This window comes from Chiloscyllium punctatum, chromosome 41 (assembly GCF_047496795.1).
Source record: "Chiloscyllium punctatum isolate Juve2018m chromosome 41, sChiPun1.3, whole genome shotgun sequence".
Lineage (NCBI taxonomy): Eukaryota > Metazoa > Chordata > Chondrichthyes > Orectolobiformes > Hemiscylliidae > Chiloscyllium > Chiloscyllium punctatum.
In genome coordinates, this window is record NC_092779.1 from 19159757 (window position 1) to 19174771 (window position 15015).

The 15015-nt window shown below is 43.6% G+C and overlaps 1 protein-coding gene across 4 annotated transcripts in view; it reads right to left on the reverse strand.

Annotated features, from left to right (window-relative positions):
• The window catches only part of wrnip1 (WRN helicase interacting protein 1), a 62852-nt gene that overhangs the window by 3936 nt on the left and 43901 nt on the right, over positions 1-15015 (reverse strand). For 3 of the 4 annotated variants that reach the window (XR_011955015.1, XM_072560520.1, XM_072560522.1), the window contains exons 4-5: positions 6745-6977; positions 2143-2298 (exon numbers count right to left, since the gene is read on the reverse strand). Coding sequence is in view for 3 of the 4 variants with exons in the window: in XM_072560520.1 (XP_072416621.1) it covers positions 2143-2298; positions 6745-6977 (389 nt within the window). In the remaining variant the exon portion in view is untranslated. The remainder of the gene's footprint in view (positions 1-2142; positions 2299-6744; positions 6978-15015) is intronic. The other variant, XM_072560521.1, reaches the window with a different exon arrangement.

The window sequence follows — 15015 nt, forward strand, 5'->3', positions numbered from 1 at the left end:
GGATGCTGCCTGAATTGCTGTGCTCTTCCAGCACCACTAATCCAGAATCTGGTTTCCAGCATCTGCAGTCATTGTTTTTACCTCAAGTATTATTAACTACCATTGCTAACCCCCATGTGCTTGAAGGGCTTTGCAAGTCAACCAAATAAACCTTCATCCAATACCTCTTCTCATCAAAAAGTTTCACTGGAACTCAAATCAGCTCCTACCTGATGAGTTCCACCACAATCTTATAAGATTGTACTAAACAGATTTCCTATGTGGGCCCAGGACAGGCCTGGCCTTTGAGGAACTGACCAATCCCACATTTTAAGAAATGGATGCACGGAGAAAAGAGGGTATAATCTGGGTGGAACCAGGAAGTATCCTAATTCCAGTCATGACAACCAATCTGCAATCTCCCTTTTGATCCGAGTTCAATTTGAAAATCTACCCTCGGCAGAAAGCAAATAACATGCGCACGAGGACAAAGCAGGTCACTCAATATTTACAGTAGACAAGCAGGAGTCTGGAAGAACACAGCAAGTCAGGTAGCATCAGGAGGTGGAGAAGTCAACATTTCAAATGTAACCTTTCTTTAAGGCTGGGAGTTGGTGTAAGGGGAATTGCAGATAAAGGGGGGGCTGGGATGGGGGAGGGTTTGGGTGTGGAGCACGGCTGAGCGGTGAGGCAGAGGTAAGTGGACACAAGTAGACGGTACAGTCTGATTGGTCGATGTGAAGAATTAATCTGGTTGGTAGCTTGAAATTGGAGAACTCAAGCTTAAGTCCTCCGGGCTGTAGGCTGCCCAGGTGGAAGCAGAGATGTTGTTCCTACAATTTGCAGTCTGATTCACTGTAATGGAGGAGGCCAAGGATGGTAGTGTCGGAGAGGGAATGAGAAGGGGAATTGAAATGGGTGGTGACAGGGAGGACAGATCGGCCCTTTCAGGCCCTGCTGAGATGCTCAGCGAAACAGTGCCCTCACTGATGTAGAGAAGATCACATTGGGAGCACCGGATAAGTAAACTGGGTTGAAGGAGAGCAGGTGAACCTGTCTCATCTGGAAGGACTACGACCCTTCCTTTCAGCTACCAACCGGATTCATTCCTCCCATCAGTCAACCAGGCCATACCCTCTCCCTCTGGTCACCTATCACTACCTCACACTAAGCCCTTCTCCCCACCTAAAAGCCCCCTTTATCCCAGCCCCACTTACACCTACCCCCAGTTCTTCAGAAGGGTTACACTGGAAACGCTGACTTCTCTACCTCCTGATGATGCCTGGCTTTGTGTTCTTCCTGCTTGTCTAACTTGGATTTCAGCATCTGCAGTTTTTTTGGCTCTACATCAATATTTAGAAGCAATACTTTATACATTAATATAGTTCATGTTAAAAAATTACATAACTATATTAATGAGTAAAATTAATAAACCACTGGTGGAATTGTTCCAGCTCCTGAACAGCATGGGAAATTACAAGTCAGTGGAAATATACAAGATCAGAAGAATGCAATTCTTGATGTGAAGAAAAAAATAGTCTGATTTTCCACCGAAGGTGTGAATGATGAGATGGGATGCTCACAACATCTCTTCCTTGCTTCTATATGTCTTGCACTTAGTTCAGAACTTTCAGGTTCACAGCACTTTTTGTCTGTGCCAAAAGGCAAATCAAGACAAAAGACATGCAACTTTTCAGAGCTGTCAGCAGTTATCAGTCAAAAGGGCAAACATATGGCTGTGTGGCTCCAATGCTATGTCAATGTCACACCAACAGCATGTGCCAGCACCTCAGGAGGCAAGTATACAGAATAAGAGACATGGCATTCGGTGGAAGCAAAGTCTAACGGTAGTCATCCTCTGTTAAGACAAAGGGGCTGTCGTCAGTTGGGGGACCTGCCACATTCAGTCAAGAGTAGCATCTGATCTTAGCCCAGCAATGTGACACAATCAGTTGACTGCTGGGTCAGAATTCCATATCACTACAGTCTGCAAAATAGGCCATGTTCAGTCCAGGGATCTGTGATAGATCAATTGAGGGGAGCTGCAGTGATCAGTAGGAGTTCCTACTGTCAGTTTTATTTATTTTCTTTCTACTCTCTTCTCAACTATTCAAAGGCTTGGAATAAATGGAAGTATTCAATACTGCTATTTTGAAGTCTTACCTACATCTTCACTCGCAAATCTCACCAGTCTCCGTGCAACATACAATGGATCCTCACCACCTTCTAACATTCTTGCAAGCCAATAGAGGGCAGCCTTCTCATCGGAGGCTCGCATCGTCTTGTGTAGTGCTGAGATGCAATTATAATGTTCTTCACCTGAGAATTAAGCAGGTATTCTGTGATAACTGACTAGCTGACTCTCATACTTCCAATGATATTATTCAGTCCAGAGCACAGTGTATATATGCAATATGAATGTTCCTGATGGTGGGAGTTGAGAACCAGGGGTCACAAATTAAGGGTAAGGGGTAAATAAGGGGTAAGTGGCTGGTCTGTGCAACTCACTACCAAAGAAAGTGGTTGAGGCCAAAACAATGTGTTTTCAAGAATGAGATAGATAAAGCTTTTGTGGCTAAAGGCATCAAGGGATTTGGGGGAAGGTGGAATTGGGGTATTGAGCTTAATTATCAGCCATGAATACATTGAGTGACTGACCAGGCTCCAGGGGTCAAATGTCCAACTCTTGATCCTATCAAATGATTCCATGTGATGTGTGATGTGCGTACGTTTGGCCATCTGATCAAAAATATGATGAGAGGTAAACATTGTTGATGAGATAAAATAATTATATGCCTTACTGAGGATGGGTTGCATTTGAACTGGAGGGGCACTAATATCCTGGGCAGGAAGTTTACTAGAAATCTGCGGGAAGGTTTAGCAAGGGGGGGGGGGGGGGGAAAGAATTGGAACCGGAGCTACGGATCAGATGATGGAGTAGGTAATGAACAGCCAGATACAGCGTGCAGAGAGTTTGAGAAGGGATAGGCACTTGATTGGACAAAGATGCAGTCAGTGTGATGGGTTGAAGTGTGTACATTTTAATGCAAGTAGTTTCAGGAATAAGGGTGACAAACTTAAAGAGCATGGATCAGGACTTGGAACTATGATGTTGTGGCCATTACAGAGACTTGGATATCACAGGGGCAGGAATGATTGTTGGATATTCCAGGGTTTAGATGTTTCAAAAGGAATGGGGTGTGTGTGTGTGTATATTAGGGATAGTATCACAGCTTCAAAAATGGAGGTCATCAAGGACGGATTGTCTTCAAGTCAGTATGGGTGCAAGTTAGAAACAGGAAAGGAGCAGTTACTTTATTGTGAGTTTTCTACAGAACCACCCAGTAGCAACAGAGAAATGTAGGAGCAGATTGGGAGGCAGATTTTGGGAAGAGATTGCTGTGCTTTTGGTAATGATCTTTGTGTCCTCATTGTCCACTGGAGTAGTGCCAGATGATTGAAGGATGTCAAATATGATTCCCTTGTTCAAGAAAAGGGACTAGGGATAACCTGGGAATTACAGACCAGTCAGTCTCACATCTATGGTGGGTAAAGTACTGGAGAAGATTCTGAGAGACAGGCTTTATGATTACTTGGAAAACCATAGGTTGATTAGAGACAGTCAGCATGGCTTTGTGAGGGGCAGGTCATGCCTCACAAACCTTACTGAATTCTTTGAGGGTGTGACAAAACACACTCATGAAGGTAGAGCAGTGGATGTGGTGTACGTGGGTTTTAGCAAGGTGTTTGATAAGGCTCCCCATGGTAGGCTCATTCAGAAAGTAAGGAGGCATGGGATACAGGGAAACCTGGCTGTCTGAATGCAGAATTGACTAGCCCATAGAAGAAAAAGGACGATGGCAGATGGAAAGTTTTCAGCCTGGAGCTCGGTGACCAGTGGTGTTCCACAGGAATTGGTTCTGGGACCTCTGCTCTTTGATTTTTATAAATGACTTGGATAAGAAAGTGGAAGGGTGGGTTAGTAAGTTTGCAGATGACACAAAGGTTGGTGGAATGGTAGATTGTGTGGAGAGCTGTTGTAGGTTGCAACAGGATATTGACAGGATGCAGATCTGGGCTGATAAGTGGCAGATGGAGCTTAACCTGGACAAGTGTGAAGTGATTAATTTTAGAAAGTCAAATTTGAAAGCAGATTACAGGGTGAAAGGCAGGATTCTTGGCAGTGTGGAGGAACAGAAGAATCTTGGGGTCCACGTCCATCGATCCCTCAAAGTTGCCACCCAGGTTGATAGGGTTGTCAAGAAAGCATATAGTGTGTTGGCTTTCATTATCAGGGGGATTGAGTTTAAGAGCTGTGAGGTTATGCTGTAGCTCTATAGAGCTTTCGTTAGACCACACTTGGACTAGTGTGTTCAGTTCTGGTCGCCTCATTATAAGAAAGATGTGGAAGCTTTAGAGAGGGTGCAGATGAGATTAACCAGGATGCTTCCTGGACTGGAGGGCATATCTTACGAAGAAAGGTTGAGGGAGCTAGGGCTTTTCTATTTGGAACGAAGACAGATGAGAGGTACCTTGATAGAGTTGCACAAGATGATGAGAGACATAGGTAGGTGGATGGCCAGAGACGTTTTTCCATGCCGGAAATAGCTATCGCATAATTTCAAGGTAATTGGAGGAAGGTTTAGGGGAGATGTCGGAGGTAGGATCTTTACATAGAGTGATGGGTGTGTGGAATGCACTGCCAGTAATGGTAGTACAGTTAGATACATTAGGGACATAAGCAACTTTTGAATAGGCACATGGAACTTGGTACAATGAAGGGCATGTTGGTTAGTCTGTCCTTGGAGTAGGGATAAAAATTTGGCACAATATCGAAAGCTGAAGGGCCTGTACTGTACTATGTTCTATATGGTACAGTTCCTCAAGTGTATTTGTAATACTCGTGACATATGATGTTAGAATTTTGCTTATGTTAAAGACAATTTCCTCCCCAAACAGTGCTGAGTCATTAACATTGCAAATCACAACTATTTATGGTATTCAATAAATTATTTAATTTTTTATTCTTTCCTCCTTCAAAATAATTTTCTACTAACTATTCAATTAATTAATATTGAGGCAGTAACGAGGACACCACACAAAATTACTAAGATGTTACCTGGTTTATAGAGATGGAAACATTAGAAAAAGCTGAATATTTCTGGCTGTTTTCATAATTCTCACTGGCATCTTTTCGCATTCATCTCTTCAACCATCCAGATCTCTTGCACACATTCAGATCTGAAACCACCCCTGAACTATACTTTCCCTGAATTTGTCCTTTTGCATGTTCCCACCCCCTTTATTCCATTGTTGGCAGCATGAGGAGACATTGAGTGAATCCTTAGAGTGTAAAGGTAGTAGGAGTATACTTAAGAGGAAATTCAGAAGGGCAAAAAGGGACAGGAGATAGCTTTGGCAAATATGGTTAAGGAGAATCCAAAGGGATTTTATAAATAGATTAAGGACAAAAGGGTAATTAGGGAGAGAATAGCACCCCTTAAAGCGAGGCAGTCTGTGTGTGGAACTGCAGGAGATGGGGTAGATACTAAACGAGTATTTTGCATCAGTGTTTACTGTGGAGAAGCACATGGAACATATTGAATATGGGGAAATAGATGGTGACATCTTGAAAAGTGTCCATATTAAAGAGATGGTGGTGCTGGATGTCTTGAAATGCAGAACAGTGGATAAATCCCCAGGACCTGATCAGGTCAGAGCACTGAGTATAAGAATTGGGAGGTCATGTTGTGGCTGTACAGGACATTGATTAGGCCAGTTTTGGAATATTGCGAGCGATTCTGGACTCCTTCCTATGGGAAGGATGTTGTGAAACTTGAAAGTTTTCAGTAAAGATTTACAAGGATGTTACCAGGATGGAGGTTTTGAACTATAGGGAGAGGCTGAATAGGCTGGGGCTGTTTTCCTTGGAGCGTCGGAGGCTGAGGGGTGATCTTATAGAGGTTTATAAAATCATGAGGGACATAGATAGAATAAATCGCCAAGGTCTTTTCCCTGGGGCGGGGGAGTCCAGAACTAGAGGGCATAGGTTTAGGGTGAGAGGGGAAAGATATAAAAGGGACCTAAGGGGCAACTTATTCATACAGAGGATGGTGCGAGTATGGATTGAGCTGCTAGAGGTGGTGGTGGAGGCTAGTACAATTACAGCATTTAAAAGGCATCTGAATGTGTATATGAATAGGAAGGATTTAGAGGGATATAGGTCAAATGCTGGCAGGTGGGACTAGATTGGGTTGGGATATCTGCCGAGTTGGATCAAAGAGTCTGTTTCCGTGCTGAATATCTCTATGACATCAACTGTTCAGGCCCCCTCAAATTCCTTCCCTTAAATCCGCTGCCTCCTTTCCCTCTTCCAATAGCCGCCTCAAAACCCATCCCTGACCAAGGCTTCTGGTCACTTTTGAGACTTTGAGAGCAGAGATGATTAAACTTCAACTACTACATTCATCTTTATTGTTGAAAGCTATGATTCCAACCAGTGGAGAACTAGCTCTCCTGATTCTCAAAAGGATTTTATTAGAGCTCCTTGATGCTACATATGGTCACATGCTGTTTTTACACTGAGGCAGTCAGCCTCACTTTCCCACTTGAGTTCAGCTCATTGACCATGTTTGGACCAACGTTGTAATATCTCCACAGATGCTGCTTGACCTACTGAATACTTCCACCATCTTCTGTATTAAACTTAGAATTACTATTTAGTCTACAGTTAGACCAGTTCATTCCGCTGTACAGATAACTTACCTGCTCGATCATATAATATGTGAGACCTTTGGAGTCCTTCTTTTATGTGCATTTCCTTAATTAAAATCTTCTTTGCCAGAGTATTTTTCTGTGCAAAATCATTCTGGGGTTTTTTTGCTTCAGCGACTTTTGCTTGAATCGCAAGATGAAGTCCATTTAATGCAGCCCTTGCGTCACCATCACATAGGTAGGCAATGCTCCGTATTGCTTCTGGTTCAATTGAAATGTGCAGCCTAGAATTAAAAAAAATTAGAACTGAAGACACCTGATCCTCGTTTCAGTTTGCTAAACCCCCCCAGTATTTCTCCCCCCACAAATGGATGAGGAACCAAGCTCTTGATTACTATCCAAGTGACTGCTGATGGAAAGTGTGTATATATACATATATATATAAGCGCTGAATGGAAACAGAAGCAGGTTCAGCAGCATCACCATGCCAACGATAAAGTATCTGTCAACAGTTGCTGTTTGAGGCATAGTACAAGAGGACTGCTGCTCCTTCTCAGATCTCAGAGCTAGTCTGCATCTTCAGGAAAGAAGAGCAGCTGTCAATGTTTTAAGTGTCAAGTATAAACTGTCAATGCAACTACATTCAAAGTGAAATGGTGTTAATCAAATAGATGTCATTGAAGGGACTTATGATAGTCTCAAAAAAGCTTAATGATGTGACAGTGAAGGTAGGTATGTCAAATCAGTACAAAATTGAGACAAAGTAATTCAGTACACAACAGCTAATGCTTTACTGTGCAAGCTGCAATGCTGCTGTAAACAAAAATAAAGTTCTACACTTGTCTCTTAACACTTGTCTTCAGAATATAAAAACAATATTTGAATTTTTCTGAAAATGCAATTTAAATTCCAAATGAAATATTTATATGAAACTGTAAATTAATTAAAAAACCCATCATTTAGAATTACCCAATAAATAAAAAGAACGCCATTTTGTTTTTTTTAAACATTATTTTCTTTGTGTAAAAGGATTATGTAATACACACCACTTTTTATTGTACGCACTGACACTTCAATCAAAGAAGCATGTTGTTTCATTGAATCAGCAAGGAAATGTGCATCACTCTAAGCAAATGCTGGTGTGAAGACTGGATTTGTAGTGAAACATTACATTTAATTTTTTAAAATAATAATCTATAGGTGCTGCATTTATTTTCCTTAGCTTTCCTATATGTGGACCATTTGATATTTTAGATGAGAGAATAAAATGTCACTTTAGTTTCCGAAATGGAAAGAAATGCTCTTAAATGGCATGTAATATGACTTTAGGATAGCCTAATTTATCTATTAAGTTGTGCCTGAATTCATAATTTGTTTGTGTGAGAATAATTATCCTTCCCATTCACAGGTATCAATCATAGGAAGATAGATAATAGGGTAAATAGGTTTAATCATTTTTTGCTTGATTTTATGGGAGATAAAAATCAAACACCAAATCTGGTTTCCAAATCTGCTTAGAAAGGAAAAAACACTCCACAGGCGAACCAATATCCCCACCTGTGACAGTGTCGCATACTGTCAGCATACAGATCGGAGTTGAAACTTCGACTAAACAGAACAGGCTTAATGGGAACAATGGTTTATTAATTTAGGTCAATGCTTAAACTCCTTCAAAAGAATGTTGTTCAAAATTCTAATGCAATTTCAATAGAATGAGATGGGAAATTGACTGTAGCTGTACTGAAGTGGAAGTATTTTGGAATTACTTCCGCAAGTATTGAACAAAATTTCAGTGTTTGCAGTAACACTATATTGTGCAATTCCTGGATAACCTAGAGGTTATTTATGATGGAGATCTGTGGAAATTAGAGGACACAGGAGCTTAATAAATTAATTCTGCACCTGTTATATTTACACCATCAAAACTGGCCATCTAAGTGAAGCTCCAAACAATATACAAGAGCTCTCGATCTTTACATTATCCAACTGCTTCAGATACTAGATGGGTTTGTTGTGATGATGTTGACAGAGGAGGAGAACCCACTCTTTCTGGTAGCCTTTTGGGCTTTTATCATGTGCCAGGTATGTTTCGCTCCTGTCCTGTTTGCGAGGCAGCAGCTTTCATTTGACTATTTCCACATAGTTCCAACACCAAACTTCATCCTTTTCCACTTAAAGGTGGCATGAGGTCGCTTTGATATTCCTGATGCCGCGTCACCATCCGCCACCCCCCCCATCCAAATCTGGGAATATCAGGTTTAACCGAGACTGGACCAGTCTCTACCTCTGGATGAGCTCTATTCTGCTCTGTGGGACTTGACTGGCTAGGACCTGCTGGAAGTGTATGTCAGTATGCTTCTGGCAGGTAGCATGAATGAATCCATGAGGAAAAGCATCATTACCCTCATCTACAAGTGGAAGGGGGAGAAGGAGGAAATCAGAAATTGGATACCAATCTCACTATTGAATGCAGATTACAAAATTTTGTCAAAGGTCATTGCCAACCGGGTCAGGTCTGCTCTGGGATCGGTGATCCGCCCTGACCAAACCTGTGCTGTACCTGGCAGGAAGATCGCTGAGAGTCTCGCACTCCTCAGGGATACGATCGCCTAAGTGCAGGACAGGGGGTTGGACACCTGCCTCATCAGCCTGGACCAGGAGAAAGCCTTTGACAGGATATCACATAAGTATATGAGAGATGTTCTCTCCAAAATGTGCTTTGGGGAGGGAATCTGCAATTGGATCAGATCGCTCTACACCAATCAATGGGTGGGAATCAGACAGCTTCCCAGTCAGATCTGGAGTCAGGCAGGACTGCCCTCTCTATCCTGCTCTGTTTATGTGCTGCATACAGCCATTTGCCGAGTCTATCAGGAAGGATGCGAGCCTGAGAGGGGTGACTATTTCTGGCAGCAGGGGCCTAAAGGTTAAAGGCCTCCCTGTACATGGATGACGTCGCCATTTTCTGCTCGGATCCGCTGTCCGTGCACAGACTCATGTGCATATTTGACCAGTTTGAATGAGCTCGGGGGCCAAGGTAAACCGAGGCAAGAGTGAGGCCATGCTCTTCAGGAACTGGGCCGACCAATCCTTCATTCCCTTCACCGTAAGACCACCTGAAGGTGCTGGGTATTTGGTTCGGAGGGGCTGGGGTGTGTGCCATGTCTTGGGAGGAGCGTATCAGGAAAGTGAAGCAGAAACTGGGCAGATGGAAGCTACGGTCGCTCTCCATCGCAGGTAAAAACTTGGTCATTAGGCATTAGGCACTGTCAGCGTTGTTATATGTGACACAGGTCTGACCTATTCCCAGAACCTGTGCCATCGCAGTCACCTGGGCCATCTTCCATTTTATATGGAGATCAAAGATGGACCTGGTCCAAAGGGACTCGATGTATAAAGATCTGGGCAACGGGGGAAAAAAAACACACCCAATGCCATCCTCACCCTGATGGCCACATTTGTGTGTGGCTGCATCAAACTGTGCGTGGATCCCCGGTATGCAAACACCAAGTGTCACTATGTATTGAGGTTCTACCTGTCCCTGGTGTTGCAAAGGATGGGCCTGGCTTTGCTGTCGCGGAATGCTCCAAGTTGGACCGTTCCATATCACCTGTCCTTCATGGAGAAATTTATAAAGAAAAACACCTTTGACCACAAGTCCATCAGGAAGTGGTCAGCACGTAGTGTCCTTGAGACCATTTGGGAAAAGGAGAGGACGGATCCTGTCGAGCAGTCCCCCCGGGGCAGACTGCCAAAGTCATTTGGCAGAATGCCTCATCGCTAGAACTTTCCAACAAGCACCAAGACATGGCTTGGCTGGTGGTGAGAAGGGCTCTGCCTGGGAGATCCTTTATGCATACCCAGACTCTCTGCCGCACCACATGCTGCCCTCGAAGCGGCTGTGGAGGGGACGAGACTGTCACACACCTTCTTCTGGAATGTGCCTACACAAAGGAAATCTGAAGAGGAATGCAGTGGTGTTTGTCGAGGTTCGTACCGAGCAGCTCCGTGACGCGGGATTCTGTGCTCTACAGTCTGTTCCCCGGGACAAACACCGAGACGAACATCAACTTTGCCTGGAGGATCATCAACTCAGTCAAAGATGCTCTTTGGTCTGTCCGAAACCTGTTGACCTTCCAGCTGAAGGAACTGACCCCGACTGAGTGTTGCGGATTGGCACATTCCAAGGTCCAGGACTATGTGTTGAGGGATGCGCCGAAGCTTGGGGCAGCTGCCGCCAAGGCACAGTGGGGAAAGACCACCTTGTAACTTCTGCCTGCCAAAGAACAGGGGGCCCACTCAGTAAGTGGACTCTGCTGAAGCCTTAGCTAAATATATGGATGGTAAATGTACAGACCTGTATATACGAATGATTAATTCCGATCTCTGTATGTAAAGAAATGCAAGGTGTGCCTATGAATGGCACCACCAATTGTACAGATCATCAAAATATTTTATGAAGAAAGTATATTTTTGAAATTTAAAAAAAAATCAGGTTTAACCTGGCTCGAAATCTTCTCCCCATCAGCAACTCTCCTTGAGCTAACCCTGTAGTTACATGAGGGGTGGTCTTATAATCAAACAGAAACCGGGACAGTTTTGTTTCAAGCAAAGCTCTAGGCTGTTTCTTTAAGCCTGCCTTCTACGTTTGGACTACTCTTTCTACCAGACCATTGGACAACGTTTGGTATGGAGCTGTCTGAACTTGCCATATGCTAATTGACTTCAGGTAATACTCAAAAACACTGCTGGTAAATGATGTCCCATTGTCCGTGACCAGTACATCCAACAGTCTATGTATTGCAAATGATTTGTGCAGCTTTTCAATCGTCATTCCGGAGTTTGACGAATGAACTCTTTGTACACGCAACCACTTTGAACAGGCATTCACAATGACCTGGAATACTGAGCCCATGAAAGGACCATCATAGCTGATGTGTAACTGAGTCCAGGGTTTACCTGGCTATTCCCACAAAAGTGGAGGAGCTGCTGACAGTAATTTTGACCCTGTTGGCACTCTGGGCACTGCCCTGCTAATCTGTGTAGCCATCCAAACCTAGCCACTAGACATACTCTCTTGCCAACAGCTTCATTTTGGATGACCCCTGGATGACTCTTCTGCAGATTAGCTAGTATGTGGAGGTGACAATCACCCTTGCTCCCCGTAACAACATGCCATCCTCTATGGTGATCTGGTCTTGCTGAGACCTGAAAGGTTTTAATTCAGGTTGTGATGGTCCTTTTGCTTCCCCCTATCATCGCCAGCTGTTTCAGTTTGTCAGGACAAGATATTTTTGTATCCACAGTCGGATAACGTCAGCGATGACCGCAAAGCTATTCAGAAAGGTTAAAACCTGAACAGAGAGGCACAACCAGTGGTGTATCGCTCAGTGGGAGATGGCTCAAGGCATCCATATTTGCTATTTGGCTTCCTTTACAGTGTTCCAACTTGTAATTGTATTCACTGAGAATAAGGGCCCACCACTGAATTCGACCTGAAGCTACTGGCAGCACAGCTCTGTCCTCTTTAACTAGCCCTAGCAGAGGTTTATGACCTGTTATTATTAGAAATTTACATCTGTAAAAGGTGTTGGTGGAAACTTTTCATTCAAAAGATGATTGTCAAACCTTCCTTCGCTATCTGGGTGTATCTTTGGTCAGCATCAGGCAAAGTTTGGGAAGCATACACGATCAAAGGTTCTTCTCCATTGGGCTGCCAATGAGCCAACACTACCCTGATACCATATGGGGAGGCATCGCATGTCAGCACATCTCCCTTGGGCTCATAGCGGGCCAACACCTCAGACATTGATAGCTGCTTTTTCACTTCCCTAAAGGCTACTTTTTGCCTTTTGTGACCATTTCCAAGGCTGACCCTTTTTCAATGGCAGTTGTAAGGGTGCCAAGATGGAGACCAGGTTACATATGAATCCTCTATAATAATTCACCAACCCAACACCTAAGCTCCAGTACGAACATGGGAGCTAGCATACTTTTGATCGGCCTCACTTCATCGTCCAATGGATGCAACTTGATCTTGTCGACTCTAGCCCAAGTAGGTCACTTGAGATGTATGGAACACACATTTCTCTCATCTAAGGCATGCACCCACCAAGGAGAAATGTTTAAGCACAATGTCCAAGTTCTCAAGATACACTTTATTGGTCTTCCCGGTTATTAGCATGTCATTCAGATAAATGGCAACCTGGGTTAGACCTTGTAAAATGTTCTCCATCGTCCGCTGGAAAAGGTTCAAGTTGATGATACCCCAAGTGGTAGTCTTGTATATTAGTACAAACCCTACTGGTATTAATTGTGGCATACTTCTGGAACTCCTCATCAAGTCGCAATTGCAGGTAGGTGGGGCTCATCCCCAGCTTTGTGAAGTATAGCACCCACTCCAGTTTTCCATATAAGTGCTCTGTGCAAGGGATTGGGTATTTACCCAGCTGTGAGAAGCAATTTACGGTTTGCTTAAAATCCCCACAAAGGCAACACCACCAGTCAGGCTTCATAAATTGGTATGACCGGTGCTGCCCATTCCACAAATGGTACTAGTTTGGTATTCCTTTGCTTTCCAGCCTCTTGATTTCTGCCTCCACATTTGAATGCAAGGCAAGTGGCACTAGGTGGGCTTTGCAGAATCCCTGACTTACTTCCTGGTCAACATGCAAGGTGGCCTTGGCACCTTTGATAGTACCAAGACCTTCTTGAAAAACGTCCAGATATTTAATTAGGACTGCACTCAGGCAACCATTTTCTATATGAAAAATGTTGAGCCAATCAAGGTGAATCTTTCTCAACCAATTTCATCCCATCAAACTTGGGCCCCAAACCTTTTACTACAATCAGTAGTAACAGAACCAACTGCCTCTCATCAGTGACCGGAACTGAAGTCGAACCCGTACTCTGTAACAGTTTCCCAATATAGATTGTCAGTCTGACCAAGGTCTTGCACAAACTTGTGCAATCAGAGTGAACCTTGTTAAAGACTGGTTCTGCAATTACTGATACAGCTGCACCAGTATCAACCTCCATTAGAACTGGGTGATCATTCAACCAAGATATCTATTTTGACTGATTCTGATTTGGATGTTGATAAGCAATTTAACTGTCCCACACCACATGTACGTGAACATCCCAAGGTGTGCACTCTCCTGGATACCGGCCTATGATTCTCTTACTCAAGTCTGACCTCATAGGACCTGGAAAAAATAAAGCATCATGTCCATATTCTGGGCCCAGTCTTTGACAGCAGGATCAAATGAGTCAACCTTCCAAAACAAAGGCATGTCAGAAATGCTTACCCCCAACTTGAAGATGACTGGCGAGTGAATATTCTTCAGGAGCATCCTGTTTCTCTTGTCATCACTGAAACAACACCACGGAGGCCAGTATCCCATCACTAAGTCACCTTCATTTACACAAGTTAAGTTCATGGACTCTGACTAGCTAACTTAGAGCTAGTCCCAAGAGTAATCCTGGAGACTCCTGTTTACATTTCCTTTTCTTTTTGTCTAGCAGGAACACACTGACTGTGGCACTAGCCAGCTCAGAGTCAGTGACCTAAACTAAGGAGACATTAAATCTCCTGGTTGTTTTTTTTTGAAGAAACAAACACAAACCAACTATAAAGCAAACAAAAAAAGGAAACAAATATCTTCCCTAAACAAGGGGGGAAAAAGACAAAGAAACTCTTCTCCTCTGTACCAGTAGGAGCACACTGACTGTAGCACCAACCAGCACAAAGTCAGTCCCCTACACTGAAGAGAATCTAAATCTCTTGGTTATACATTTTTTTCTTTTACCCCCACACTACTGCCTAACTGCGGTAGTGTTTATATTTTACCCAGCACCCATGTGGTGTGTGCGCAGGTGTGAGACGGTGGGAAACTCCTCTTTACTTATGTCAGCCAGGACTCCCTGATTGGCTCAGGTTAATGGCCCCAATCAGGGAATTCATATTCAATGAATTCTACGTGACCAACCTTGTTCCAATCATGACCAAGAACTTAGAGTCATAGAGACGTACAACATGAAAACAGAACCTTCGATCCAACTTGTCCATGCCGACCAGATATCCCAACCCAATCTAGTCCCACCTGCCAGCACCTGGCCCATACCCCTCCAAATCCTTCCTATTCATATACCCACCCAGATGCCTTTTAAATGTTGCAAGTGTACTAGCCTCCACCACTTCCTCTGGCAGCTCATTCCATACACGTACTACCCTCTGCATGAAAAAGGTGCCCCTTAGGTCTCTTTTATATCTTTCCCCTCTCACCCTAAACCTATGCCCTCTAGTTTTGGACTCTGTCCACC